Source organism: Megascapheus bottae, chromosome 4 (genome assembly GCF_031878675.1).
Source record: "Megascapheus bottae isolate mThoBot1 chromosome 4, mThoBot2.hap1, whole genome shotgun sequence".
NCBI lineage: Eukaryota > Metazoa > Chordata > Mammalia > Rodentia > Geomyidae > Megascapheus > Megascapheus bottae.
The window spans coordinates 63,559,218-63,574,182 of NC_143512.1; the positions used below are offsets into that span (position 1 = coordinate 63,559,218).

The following is a 14,965-nucleotide window of genomic DNA, read 5'->3' on the forward strand; positions in this document are numbered from 1 at the left end:
AAAGAAATTTATCATGATCTGATACTCTGAAGAGGGTAGCTGAAACTTAACTTTTGTTACTTATTATGCTTGGCAGTCCTAGGGTTTGAGCTCAAGAGCCTTCACTTGAGTCACGCCCCGCCCCCCCCAGGCCTTAAACTTTTTTTTAAGGAGGGGAGTGGAAAAGGATAACCCCAAGATGTTGGACCTTCAAGTACAAGTTTCTATGTTAGAGGGTTACTCTATCATGTTCCCCAAACCTTTTCATAAAGGAAGAAAGAAGAGAGGAAATAAAGATAAAAAAATGTGAAATAGAAAGAAAAAAATTAAAAGAGGATTTATGAGTAAATTATCCAAGAAATTACTTTATTGCTTAAAGAGACAGAGTAGCCTTGGACAAGGCCCGACAACCAGGAGGGGCTGAGGGGCAGAGAAGAAAGACCCTGTGTCTACCCTCTTTCCTTTCCCTCCAGGCTAACAGGAAGGTGGGGAGGGGGAAGGAGAGAGAAGGGGAAGTAAGATGGCCAGAAGACAAGGAAAGGAACTGAGTAGAAAATAAAAGGCAAAAGTAAACTGAAGATAGCTTCAGCAAGGAGAGAAGAAAATGCCAGGACAAGGAAAGAAATGTCATGGAAAGGAGACAAGTAGATAGATGGGGCAACCAGGGGCTAAAGGAAATTGAGAAAGCGAAGGAGAAAAGGCAGAGGGTGAAGAGAAGGAAATAGAAAGGTGAAGAGAGGAAGGAAACATGAGGAAGGAGCCAAACTGAAGGAAGTATTTCAGGGAACTATTAATAGAAAGAAAGAGGGGGAGTTCCCAGGGATAAATGTAACAACACACTCTATTGGGTTTGGCTCTCTCCCTTCCCCAGGTGAGAATTAAAACCAGGGCCTGAACCTGCTGTTGTTGGCTAAGTCCACAGGTGTGTGGTCAGCAGCCATTGCTGCCTAGATGCCCTGAAACACCCAGGGCACACATCACACATCACCTCTGTGCACAGAGCCTTAGCATGTTTCTTTCCTTAGATCCCTGCAACAGGTCCAGCTGGGCAGCAAGCGTCCTGGTTCCCAAAGATCCTGTTCATCTCCCTGGTCTTCTTGTCCAATCCCCCATGCTGCCGACCCCTGGTCCCCCTGTGTGATTGGCTGCACTGGTCCCACAACCTGGGCAGAGCGATCCTGGCAGGCGTGGCAAGGGCCAGGCATTCCCATCTCTTACAGGATTTACTGTACTTACTATTGAGGCAGTAGTTCCCACATTCTGCCCAGGGCCAGCATGGAAGAGAAAAGGAAAATCAGCGCTCACGGCCATTTTGACAACTAACAGCCATTTGGATACAGCGTTGTTCCCTCACAAAGCTCTGCAAGCATTCTGAATGGATTGCAAACAAGATCCATAGAAGAAACTTCTAGAAGTCCCTCCTAGGCAGAACTACTTCTCCTCCCGCATAGTGGGTTACTGGATCAACAAGGTGTTTATAGTACTTTCACACTCCTCATGTGCCTGCTCCTTCACTTTCAAACGACAGCCCACGGTTCTTCTCAGCCTGGAAAACCAGCATCTTACTGACTTACTCGCCTTGTCATGGGATAGGACTTTTCTTGATGCTAGGCTATTTGTGACCGAGTGATGATAAACCAGCCTGGTATTTATTTCTTCCACTCTAATTTCCAGGCCTTTACCCTTGATCAAATTCTAGAAACTAGACTAGGTTGCTATAATTTAGCAAAGACAAAAGGTACCCAGAAATGATGCCACTGAATATGGGGAAAATGTTCTCAATTGAGCCAGTGTGGAAAGTGATTCCATCCAGAAGCATTAGAACTGGATATGGCCACTTAGCCTTTCCTGGCCCTTTGTTCTTTGTTTATATACTATGTTAAACATATTATTCTTTAACCTAACCTTTATACCTCTTTCTTTTCTGCATGCGTTGCTCTGTGGCGATGACCTTACTGGTGTATTAGTCTAAAGGTTTTGCCATTCTCTCTCAATTGCTAAACCATTTGTCAATGAGTAGCACCAAAACATCTTCAATGAATAATAGAAGCTAAGCCACAAGTTCCATATCCCAGGGAAAGCCAATTTCCCACTCAAAAAGCTTAAAGTTTCCACTACAGCTGGCTCTCCCATCTACTCAAGACTTGTGGATAAAAAGGCCAATCAATTCTCAGAGCCTACTGGTCCAGGAGCTAGGAGAACACCGAGCAGTGCTCTGTGGGCTATGCAGCCAGCATTCACTCTTTTTCACTGGGCAGCTCCACACAGCGCAGCACATACCCTGTCTGGGCATTCACTCTTTTTTCACTGGGCAGCTCCACACAGCGCAGCACATATCCTGTCTGGACAGTTGACTTGGTATACAATTCTCTACTGTACGGGTTGACCACTTCTAATTTGAAAATATCCAAGCCAAACGCTTCAAAATCTGAACCTGTTTGAATGCTGAGAAGTTGCCACAAATTCCACACCTGACCTCATGGAACTGGTCACAGTCCAAAAGCAGGTGCACTAAAAAAATACTGTATAGCATTAACTTCATATAAAACCCAAGTGAATTTCATGCTTTGCCATGGGTCCTGTATCTGAGATATCTCTTTATATATATGTGACTCCTCTAAAAACTTAAAAAAAATCTGAAATATAAACTACTTTTGGTCCTAAGCCACCTGTATTAAGTTGATTCTGTATCCCCAAGGTAAACAGAACATTCTCATCTAACTAAAGACTAGCATTTAGGCTAAGCATTTCCAGATTTCCCACTGTTAACATGATACAACAGCCTAAGATAACAAATTCCCTCTGCTCTGTATAGCTTCATGTATGACTGACTTGTGTTTTTATATTCAGAGTATTCTCAAAGGAGAATCTGTATTTACTGAATCCATTTTTCTATATCTTGGGGTCAACACAAATGAGTTTAAAATTGTCTAGTTTAGCCTTCGCAACATGATGTAAATCTACTAAATATAGCATAAAATGTCCTCAGTGATATCTCATCTATGATCAGCACTGATAAGGCAAAATCTGAACTTTTAGGTGCATGCATCCTTAGAGATTGTATATCTTAGTGCTAGGCTTTACTGTGAGACTGTTGAACTGGGAATGTGCAAGGCAGCTGGCCTGCTGCAGACAAACACCTCCACCTAGTGGCCAGAGAGGTTCTGCACTCAGAAGGAAAGAACCAGAATTATTTCCTGAATGATCTGGCCATAGCCAAAAAAATAAAGCTATGTCCTGGATTCTCCTCTTGCAACATAGCAAGGTCTATGACAAATCCAACCATAAGGTTAGTGGTTTTCCCAGATTACTCAGATTGATTTGATGCTAGGACCCACCCCCTGTGTATGTGTTTGTATGCATTGGAAGGTTAGCATTAATATCATTAATATTTCTCAGAACGTAGCTTTTTTAAATTATTATTATGACCAGCCTTGTACATCTCTGCTTTAGGTAATTACAATTTACCTAGATACAAGAGCTCTGAGTGATAGGACCAAGATGAAAAATTTAGATGAGAGTAGAGCAAGTCAGAAAGCAACCTCTAGGGGGTGGGAACAGTGTTTTGAATTGGGGAGGCCACGCTGGTACCCCTGTGAGATCACAGGGATCTTGCTATTAGAGTAGTACATGCATGGGGTTCTGAGGTTTGGTGAGAGAAGTTGCTTGAAAGTGAGAATCTCCAGCTGGGAGGTGAGAAAATCACCAAAGCGAAACTTTGTGGTTTTCTGGGTACCCAGCATCCTAGCTGGGAGTTAGAAGAAACTCGGTCACTTCCCATTCCAGGGGACGATTCAGGTTCAGGTTGGGCTTGGGAAAGCTGATTCTGTGAAGTTGCTGATGCTTTAGACAAAATGGGTCCCTGAAGTGTCCTGGAAGCTGGATGGGAACTGATGTCACCTCTGTCTGAGCTCAGGCTCAGCTCCTACTTTTGGCCTCCCAAGGTGGCCTGAGGGCTGGCAGGATCTGGGATTTGTTTGTGTCTGGTCCATCCTGGGCCATCAAAAAGTGAGAACAAGTGTTAACTCTTCTGACTACAGTCAGTCATAAGGAAACCAGACTCTCTGAGGAGCTCATCACAGAGAAAAGTGTGAGGTAAAGACTGGGTAAGGCCCAGTCCCGGGCATTTTACAACATTTTGCTCAAAAAAAAAAAAAAAAAAAAAGCAAACAAGGGCCAGGAGTTTGGCCTAGTGGTAGAGTGTTTGCCTAGTATACACAAAGAACAGGGTTCAATTCCTCACTACCACATAGAAAAAGCTGGATGTGGTGCTGTGGGTCAAGTGGTAGAGCTCCATCCTTGAGAAAGCCCAAGGACAATTATCAGGCCCTGAGTTCAAGGCCCAGGACTGGTAAAAACCAATATCAAAACAAAACCCCAAACCCAAACAAACTGATTAAAGAACTGTAGCAAATACCAGAAACAGATTCTTACTTTTGAAGCATGATTTGATTATTATGTAGAAAAATAAAAGCCCTCTCTATTATTAAGCAAGAGATACACCTACAAATGGCTTCCAGCCCATGAATTTATCCAAACTTTCAGTGCTTTTCATCACTCAGAAATATGATAAATTTCCATCTCTTCCTCATTCTCTTTCTTTCCAATCCTTCCAAAAGACAAGAACCCCCAAATTATAGTAGTGTCTATGCTAACTAGCCACATGTGTGCACCTGCTGAGGCCTGGGAAAGCCAGCTCAAACTCTGATTAACCCTCTTAAGTTCGTATCTGTGGAGAGGAAATTATAGGACGTAGGAAAGAGCTCCAATATATAAACCTTCCTAGAATTTATAAAGGCTTCCATTTTGTCAAAAGCAATATCTTGATGGCAAAGCTTGAGTGGATACTGATGCTGCATGCAGGACAGCAAATGGTTTGCCTGGGTTTGATCTTGCTGTGTGGGTAGAGGTCAAATGCTCCTTGCCACTGCCCATTTCTGCAACCCATGCTAGGAATCCAGGCCTTCACAGAAACCTGTTTCATCTGGTTCACATTGTACCTGAACCCAGAGTCCCAGATTCACATGGTGGGCATTTTATATCTGTTAGAGCTGTTCTCTAGCAAAACCCTCAAATTACCCTTTCTTCCTTCCTTTCATGCAGATCTTCATCTAAGCCCCGACTTGCATATGAACTATTTCTGTTAGAAGCAAGTTGAAGTAAAATTGGAGATTCAGACACTGGTGTGTGAAATCCACACCCAGTTTCCTGAATGAGTGGACCTTTTTTGAACTAAATCCACCACCTACTAGCTCAACATTCATGCTTTTTAGAATTATAATCTGAATCATTCACAAACAGAGCAATTCATCTTCTTGGTTGAAAAATGCATTTGTTATTTTGCATTCAGATTCCGTAATTCATTTAATATAAAAATATACCTGGGCAGGGTGGTATATACCTATAACCTAGTATTCAGTAGTCTGGGGTAGGAACATCATGAGTTCAAGACCATTTGGGGCTATATAGCAGGACTTTGTCTTAGAAAAAAAAAGGAAAGGTAAAAAATATGCTACTTCAAACTGGTATCTTTAATATATTTTCAGATTGTTCTGATTTATAGCTAGTTTTCCTTTAAGTTTTAATTTTGGTAAGAATCTGGATTCAGGAAAACAAGATAAGCTTGCTGCTTTCTTTCTTTCTTCCTTATTTCTTCCAGGCCTATTTGCTTAAAAACAGCCATAACCACAAAAACAAAAACCTAGTTCTTGAGCAGGTAAGGGCACCTTGACATTTGAGACAAGAAGGTTCACCTAGCCTGACCTATCAGTCACATGTGGGCAGGCCTACTGAAACCACCAGGACCAATCACAGCCTCTGTTTCTTTAAGCTGCTGCACAATGAGATAGAGCCAGTATTTGTGGGCAAAGGCTCTTCCTGGCTTCAAGACAAAGGCATGATAGACACTGCTAACAGATTTTGTATTTCCCCTTAATAATAATGGCTAAAATGACAGTATTGGTTGAGTGCTTATCTGTCTAAATGCCTCATGTGAACTGCTTCCTTCAGTCTCTACTAAGACTTTTTTGGTAGCTACCATTGCTAGCATTATCCCATTTTGTAACAGCTCAACAGGGAAAACAGCATGCTGCAGAAGGCTATGCATTCTTTAGTTTGGAATAATTAATGCATGATTCATTTTTCCATATGTGGGCAATGTTTCTCTATACAGCATACAAGAAAGGGGTCAAAACCATAAAAAACATCCATCAACCCACAAAACACAGATATCTTTGACAGAAAAGTCTCAAAAGCATCATTTCTGGCACTACCTGCTATGGTATTGCTTAACTATTTGTTAGAGCAATGAGGGGGAAATTCTTAAGAAGCAGGCACAGAGTTAGGGCAGGGAACTATTTATCCCCTTTTATGGAAGTCTTTCAGTATTTAACTCTCATTAAGTAATTGTATTTGTCAGGTTAAAATGTAATTGACCACCGAATACATATGGAAATCATTCATCAAAGTAACCAATAGGGTTGCACACACAGATAATGCCGAGTTTCCCTCCCAACATTCTGTCCCTGCTTTCATGCCTCCAGGAAGCTGTGCCTAGACTCTGTGTGTACCTTTCTGGCAGTGTAGGCCCTCGAAGCCCAAAGGGCAGTCACACTCATAGCCCTCCTTTCTGGGCCGGCAGCTGCCCCCATGGGCACAGGGGGCTCGGACACAAGGATGAGCTGCGTTCTCCACGTTCACTCCAGATGTGAAGTCATGCTTCACGTGGATGGTCCTGTCGTTGAGGATGATCTTGGGAGAAAGACGTAATAAGGAAATTCAGGAATCGGGAGACATATTTGCAGTCATCTGAGATTCCCTTCACCATACCAATCCAAACTCTTACACAGTGGGGGGAGGCATGTTCCTGCTGTGACAGTCCCTAAGGGAAGACCTGAGGGGATGGTATTTGTGCTTAGGAGAAACTGCAAAGGAAAGCAGTACTCTGATTTTAGAAGACATGTGACTTGGGGAAGTAGATATCCTGAGACTTGCAGTTCTGCTACTCAGCCTGACTACACAGCAGAATCTCTCAGAAAATTTGAAGAAATACTACTTCAGACTACCAAACCAAACAGAGCCAGTCTCTGAAGGTGGGACCCAGTCATCAGTGAGTGTGAAAACCTTCCAAGGAGCCCTTGGGAAGCTCTGGACATGGCTAGAACACTGACTAGGGAAAGGGCAAAACTAAGCTGTGAAGTCCAGAAAATTCTTGCTGTATTTTCATGAGCTTTGGCTAGCCTATTTTGTAATGTCCACTAAAATTCCATCAACTGAGCCACCCAATTGTTTAATTCACTCTTACTCTCCTCCTTCCTGGCCATTTCTGAATCCTCTCCTCACCACATCCCCTTTCCTTGACACTAAAAACAATAAGTGAAGTTCTAGTCCTTTCATGCCCTGCTCTTTGTGTATTTCCTGGCTCTGAAGATGCTTATCTGATGAGTTGTTTGGAGCAATTACTGGCTTTCCAGACCTCAAAGAAACGGATGCAACTTTTCAGCTCTTGACTTGGGATGTGTAATTGCTATGAGAATGTTTTGGCTTTGTAGAACAAGGAGAAACAGAGAGCATCTCTGGCACTTCCTAAGTTCTTGTATTAACCTTGGATAGCATTGAGAGATTTGGGGACCAAAACCTTCTCAGTCCAAATCTGAGAAGCTGCTAGGAAGGAGTTCTAGTCCTTTATAACCTTCGCTTTTCCATGCTGGAAGTGAAGGACATGAAATGGAGTAGTGCATGCTTAAGACAAGACAAGCCTGGCAATGACTGAGTTACTGGGAGGACAGAGTGGCCCTTCTAGAAGATGGGAGGGGAAGGGGTCAAGCCTGAAAGAGGGGAAGGCAAAGAATCTCAAAGATGGCTAAACATGGCCAATATCTCTCCTGGGTCCCTCAGGGAGAAAGCACAGCCTGAAATGTGATGTCCTTGTCATCATGATTCAGTAGCAAAGGGGAAAATACATCAGAGCCAGCAAATATTGACTGGTCCCTTTTCCTGGACTCAGCACTGAGCTAGGAGATGGTAAAGATCTAGTTCATGGACCTTTCCTGTTGCCACAATGTGCAAATCACAGCAGAACCTCCTCTGCTCCTCCTTTATCTTGGTCACCACCAAAATGGCCCAGATACCATCCTTGATCACTGCAGGAACATATGATGAAGCTAATACCAGGGTCCCAGCTTACTTTTCTGTAAGGCTTTTTTGCCTAGTCTCAGTAATCTACAAGTCTGTGAGGCAAGCTGCATGTTTGTAGCACACAGAACATGTCCTCCCACTCAGAGGGTAATGGACAGCCTCAAGAGAAGGAATAGGAGACAAATAGGAATGCCAACTGAATGGTTATTTTGTCCTTAATGTATGCTATTAAGACCGTAGTTATATGACTAATGAGCAATAGCACCTGCTCATGTGGGGGTGGGAATGAGAAGTGTCTTGTAGTTTAAGCAAACTGCAAAGCAATACAAAGAGAAACAGAAGCTACAAGATGCACTTGGCTCCATCTCCCTCTTTCCCTGATGTAGAAGATTGTGCAGTATCTTTCTCCCCCCCTCCCCCCCGGTCATGGGGCTTGAACTCTGGGCCTGGGTGTTGTCCCTAAGCTCTTCAGCTCAAGACTACCACCCCTGGAGCCACAGAACCACTTCCGGTTTTCTGGTGGTTAATTGGAAATAAGAGTCTCATGGACTTTTGTGCCTAGGCAGGCTTCAGATCTCAGCCTCCTGAGTAGCCAGGATTACATGTGTGAGTCACTAGTGCCTGACTTGTCTGCAGTATCTTGGTGCCAGTTATCTCCTTGAATATGCACAGAATTTGGGGGAAAACTGATTTGACTGAGTGGCATAAATGGAATGTATAATGAACATGAACCTGGGAACAGGTGTTGTAACCAAGTGGGGTTGGGAAAGGATTTTCAAAAAATGAAATTGTCAAAATTTTACAACCTTTTCCAAACTTCTGTGTGTAGCAGATCATACCGATCACAATTCAATTGTGTAAAGTCAAAGGGACAGAGTAAACTGGAGAAAGTAAAGCCATACCTTCTGGATGCTCCCACTAAATGGCTTCAAGATGCCCGAGTTCTTCTTCACATCGTCATAGCTGGGGACACCCCCAATAAAAATGTCTGTGTTGCACTTAATCTGGGTAAAGCCACCCTGCCAATAGATTAAGACAACAAATCATAATATCATTCCATTATCATTTTTTAGACTATCAAATGTGCCTCTGGCTCTTTGAGGAACCAAATAGCAGAGACAGCCTTATGAGCCATCAAAGCAACCCATCTAGGGATGGCTGGACTTCCCCATTCTTTTGCATTACCAGAAATCAGCATCTATCATCTACTAGCATGTTGGTAAATTTCTTAGCTCTCTGAGACTCCATTTATTATCTCTAAGCACGTTATAAAATGAGTTTATAGACTGTATTACTGTTCTTTGTTGTTTACTGCCCTTTCACTTGCACCCCTCCCTGCACAGAAAGCAATTTATGGAGCTTGGCCCATGTCATTTGCTTTCACCAATGAAAGGAGAGCAGAAGAGACTTGAATCCCTTTGGGGCAGAAGCATTCACAACCAGGAAGTGGTTCATCATAACTTTTTCTCCTTTGCTGAGCCTTCAGTTTGGAACTCAGATGAAAGCTGCTGCTAAGCATGTGTTGATCTGTGGTGAAAGCAAAGACCTATACCGTTGTTATGAGCTGCAGATAGTTTCGTGTTGTTTGTGACTTTGGGTAGCATAATCCAGCCTATCCTGGCAATTGGGATACCATTTACACCTTGCCCAGATTTGTCTGTGTAATCAGCATTCCCCCATGTTTATTACTCTGCTTGGGAATGGTGAAGAGAGAACTTCTAGCAGCCTAAAACTAGGGAAGGCACGGTGTAGGGGATGGCAGTCTTTGTGCTGTGATGCAAAGGGCAGAGAAATTCTCCCTTCCCAGTTCTCTCAGACACCTTCATCTTAGTCCTCTGAAGGATTCCCCCGCTTCCAGTAGTTTTACCAGCTGTAGTAGTTAATGCCTAAGCTTATTCAAGCACAAGCCATAATCAACATGCTAAATCATCTGAAGATAGGGCAGAGATAAATTCAAAATCTGCGATCACAAGGGATAATCCAGCCTTAGCTAATGCAACTTAATGTTCTCTCTGATTTATGGCAAAAGAAATATAATTAGTGGCATCCTTCTATCATTTATCTAACAAACATTATTAGGCACTGCACTTACTGTGTAAAGTGCTATACAAATGAGAGAACATGGGAAAACCCAGTCCTGCCTCCTCCCCTCCCCCTGCCCCCGCACCAGGTTGACATAGGTAGGGAATTACACAGACAAGTCCAGGGATCAGAGCACACAGCAGCACAGGTGAGTGAGGACTGTCTAGGACCCTCTGATTACACCCGAAGTTAGGCATATTTCTCTCCGTACCCTAGACACAGTGAGTGGGGAGGAATTAGATTTATGGAAACTGAAAGAAATCAGGGATTGGAAAGTATGTAAACTGGGACAGAAATAGGGAGAAGGCAATCACAGAGGACTTGGGATGCCATGTTGTGAGTTTAAACTTAACTCAAAGGCAATGAGTTTGGAAACAAGAGTGTGCAAGAGAGAAATGTGTGTTTTAATTTGTCCCCACTGAGAAGCATGAGGAAAGTGCATTCAGGGTCATGTCAGAGGTGGAGAAGAGGAGACAGGGAAATCTATAGATTTATCTAGAGATTTTTGGGAGCATTCAGGTCAGGGGCCCAACTGTTTAGCAAAGGGGACAGGTTGATTTGATTATTGTCCCTGGTCAATAACCTTCAGGCAGCTTTGAGGATTCTTTTTTTTTTTGTATAAAACTCCATCTTTATTTTGCATACTTTTAATTTCAGAACACAAAAAAACACAATACACAACACCCAACCCTGTTGGCAGAGGAAGGGAGGGGGACAGGGCTTGAATCCCTTGTTTCCTGCCTTGGACATGGGATAGGAGAAGACAACATCAGCAGAGGGGGTGAGGTGGACCAGGGCCAGTCTAGGCTGCTTGGGGTCACTAGACAGAGGAGCCCAGTGGGGCTTTCTAATCTACTTCTTCCATGCGGGAAGCATCCTCATCACCCTGGAGCGGGGGGACCTCTTCGGGAACGGCAGCGCTGGGCTCCTCTGCGGCCACCTCATCCTCATCGATGCCCAGGCCTAGCTTGATCATGCAGTACATGCGGTACATGCGGGTGGAGTGAGTCTGGGGGTCTTTAAGGGAAGAGCCAGAAGAAAGCAACACAGTTTCAAACAGCACCACAACCAGGTCCTTGACAGCCTTGTCATTTTTGTCTGCCTCAGCTTTCTGCCTCAGTGTTTCTACGATGGGGTGGTCAGAGTTGATCTCCAGATGCTTCTTGGCCATCATGTAGCCCATGGTAGAGTTGTCTTGAAGTGCCTGGGCCTTCATGATCCTTTGCATGTTGGCTGTCCAGCCATATGTGCTGGTCACAATGCAGCAGGGAGAGGACACAAGCCTATTGGAGATTGTCACCTTCTCAACCTTTATATCCAAGACTTCTTTCATGAGCTTGCAGATTCTCAAATTTGGCCTTGCTTTTTCTCCTCTTCATCCTCTGGCAGCTTCAGACCCTCCTTGGTCACAGAGGCCAGGCTCTTACCATCAAACTCCTTCAGCTGCTGCACGCAGTACTCATCAACGGGCTCCGTCATACACACCACTTCAAAGCCCCGCTTCCGCACCCGCTCCACAAAGGCAGAATTAGCAACCTGCTCTTTGCTCTCCCCGGTGATGTAGTAGATTGACTTCTGAGTCTCCTTCATACGAGACACATACTCTGACAGAGAAGTCATCTCATCTCCAGACTGAGAAGTGTGATAGCACAGCAGCTCAGAAAGGCGCCGTGGATGCCAAGCCTTAGGTCCTTCGAGAATGCCTCATAGAATTGCTTGTAGTTCTCTTTGTCTTCTGCCAGCTCAGAAAAGAGCTCGAGGCACTTCTTCACCATGTTCTTACGGATGACTTTCAAGATCTTGCTCTGCTGGAGCATTTTTCGGGAGATGTTCAGGGGTAGGTGCTCAGAATCAACCACACCATGGATAAAGTTGAGATATTCTGGTATTAACTCATCACGGCTATCCATGATGAACACACGACAGACATAAACTTTGATATTGTTCTTCTTTTTCTTGTTCTCAAATAGGTCAAAGAGAGCCCGACCAGGGATGAAGAACAGTGCTCTGAACTCCAACTGACCTTCTACAGAGAAGTGCTTGACTGCCAAGTGATCCTCCCAGTCATTGGTAAGGCTCTTGTAGAATTCTCCATATTCCTCCTGAGTGATGTCATCAGGATTTCTGGTCCAAATGGGCTTGGTCTTGTTCAGTTCTTCTCCTTAATCTTCTTGGTCTTCTTTTTCTTCTCCTTACCACTGTCATCTTCCTCATCTGATCCCACATCTTCAATCTTAGGCTTTTCCTCTTCATCCTTTTCTTCTTCTTTCTCACCTTTCTCTTCTTCTGCTTCATCATCGCTGTTTTCCTTTTCTGGTCTTTCTCCAAGTAGAGGGTGATGGGGTAGCCTATGAACTGAGTGCTTCTTCACCACTTCCTTCACGTGCCTCTCCTCTAAATACTCTGTCTGATCTTCTTTGAGGTGGAGGATCACTTTGGTACCACGGCCAATGGGCTCACCATGGTCCGCTCGAACAGTGAAGGCTCCCCCAGCAGAGGACTCCCAAGTGCACTGCTCATCATCATTGTGCTTTGTGATCACCACTACTTTCTCTGCCACCAGATAGGCAGAATAAAACCCGACACCAAACTGCCCAATCATGGAGTTCTCTGCTCCAGCCTGGAGAGCCTCCATAAATGCCTTAGTACCAGACTTGGCAATGGTTCCCAAGTTATTAAAGAGGTCAGCCTTGGTCATGCCAATGCCTGTGTCCACCAAGGTGAGGGTCCGTTCCTGAGGGTTTGGGATGATGTCAATTTTCAGCTCTTTACCACTGTCCAACTTGGAAGGGTCTGTCAGGCTCTCATAACGAATCTTGTCCAAGGCATCAGAAGCATTGGAGATCAACTCCCGAAGGAAAATTTCCTTGTTGGAATAGAAGGTTTTAATGATGAGAGACATGAGTTGGGCAATTTCTGCCTGAAAGGCAAAAGTCTCCACCTCCTCCTCTCCATGGTGCACTTCCTCAGGCATCGTGCAGGGAAAAGAGCTGCGGTGCGGGACGATGAGGTGGGCCAGGACGGCGAGGGGCTCGCACGCCAGGAGCACTGCGCGGGGCTGACTCAAGAGCTTGAGGATTCTTTTTGTTGTACTGGTGTCTCCATATTGGGGATAGAACTCAGGATGTTGTGTATCCTAGATAAGCACTCTAAGCTATACCATGGCCTCTTCCCCAGCCTAAGAACCCCAAGGATTCATAATTAGCTGGAAGGTCATTGAAGAAGTACAAAGGCTCTCAGGAATTCATATAGTCTAACACAAGATTCATCTAGGCAGGAACTCTCACCACAAACCCACAGGCATCTCTCCCTCCTCTTTCCTCTTACCCCAAAGTTCAGGTACTCAAGTAAGAGAAAGGAGGAAGGCTGCAGGGCTGGAAGACACCAGCAGCAGGCTGCTCTGAAAGGATGTTGAGTTGGATGTGTCCAGTGAATGGGTGAGAGCTGGTTCCTTCACGTCTCTGGCCCCCTTTGGCAAGAAGGATTGCAGCTGCCATACCCAGAGGGAGAATAGGAGAAAAGCAAACTAACTCACTAATGTGGGGCACTTTTGGTCTGGTGCTGGGTTTCTTGCCTAGTTTGAGAATGCCAGCCTTTCTCAAGTCTTCAGAATCGTGGTGTTTCCTCCAGGCTTGTATACTTCACACCACCCTGAGCTCGTACTTTTCGTAGTGTTGCCTTCTTAGCAGCCTAAGGTCAGCTCTAGTTTGATACAAGGCTTAGGTGCCTGAGTCTTGGGTAAGTCCCTCAAGGTATACTCTAAACTCTGTCAACTGTCTCTAGGCTCTCCAAAGGCCGCTGCCCTGTCAGTCATACTTGAACTTGATATGGACATCTGAAGACACAATGCCCAATGCCCAAGGATTTCTGTTCTGAAGACAAAACTCCCCAAGGTGGGGACTTGGCCCAGGTCAAGCATTACTTTTCCCCTGTCTGATTGAGAGCAGCCTCAACTCAACTTGCCACGGTTCAGAAAAATAGGAGAGAGGGAATTACTTTGGCCTTGTCAGTCAGTAGTTAGGGTGTTAACACACGATCTGAAGTATGGTTTAATATTGTGTTCTCTTTCAGATCCTAATGTCAAACACCGAATCGTGAACAGCACTCAATTGGTAACCAAAGACTAAGTAACCCTATTATTTACAGACATTACTACCCTGAACTTTCACTCCTGTATTACAGATGGTTCTAAGGCCTCAAGAAATATAACTCTTCTATGTATTTCAATTTAAATGAATATACCAACAGATAGCCAGGACTATAAAGATAGACTGCTTTGGATTGTGTTGGGAGTTATTTCCTTTGAAGTACTCCCTTTAAAATCCACTTTATCTAGTCTTCTGTTTCCTCTCCTCTTTCCTTCTCAGTCCCTCCTTCACTATTCCTCCTATCCTGTGCTTCTCTCCCTCTCCTCTCTCTCTCTTCTCCCCTCTCCCTCTCCCTTTCTCTCTTCCTTATCTCCACAAACATATCTGGGGAGACTTCTAGATATGCTGAACACTCACTTGTTGAAGCAGAATCAACTTTGGGTATTCTAATTCTCAGGGAGGACACCGTCTCAGCAGTCCTCCCCTCACTGCTGCCTCTGTGATTGGCTTCTACACACACACATTTTCTTTCTTCTCTCTTCAGCTCGGTATCTTTTCCCCCAACTTAATTCTTTTCCTTATGCCTCTCCCCTCCAGCAATCTGCTCGTTTAACAGTATAGCCAAATTTGCCATTGAGCTCTTTCTTTTTTGTTTCAAAACAACCTTTATTCTGTTTTAA

General features: G+C 44.3%; 1 protein-coding gene and 2 pseudogenes across 1 annotated transcript in view; all 3 read right to left on the reverse strand.

Annotated features, from left to right (window-relative positions):
• Positions 1–14,965, reverse strand: part of Egflam (EGF like, fibronectin type III and laminin G domains) — a 165,095-nt gene that overhangs the window by 18,559 nt on the left and 131,571 nt on the right. Inside the window, exons 16-17 of the mRNA XM_090332027.1 lie at positions 9,018–9,134; positions 6,549–6,729 (exon numbers count right to left, since the gene is read on the reverse strand). Of these exons, the coding sequence (XP_090188153.1) occupies positions 6,549–6,729; positions 9,018–9,134 (298 nt within the window). The remainder of the gene's footprint in view (positions 1–6,548; positions 6,730–9,017; positions 9,135–14,965) is intronic.
• Positions 11,045–12,364, reverse strand: LOC150064564 (heat shock protein HSP 90-beta pseudogene; annotated as a pseudogene).
• LOC150064565 (heat shock cognate protein HSP 90-beta pseudogene) lies at positions 12,347–13,202 on the reverse strand (annotated as a pseudogene).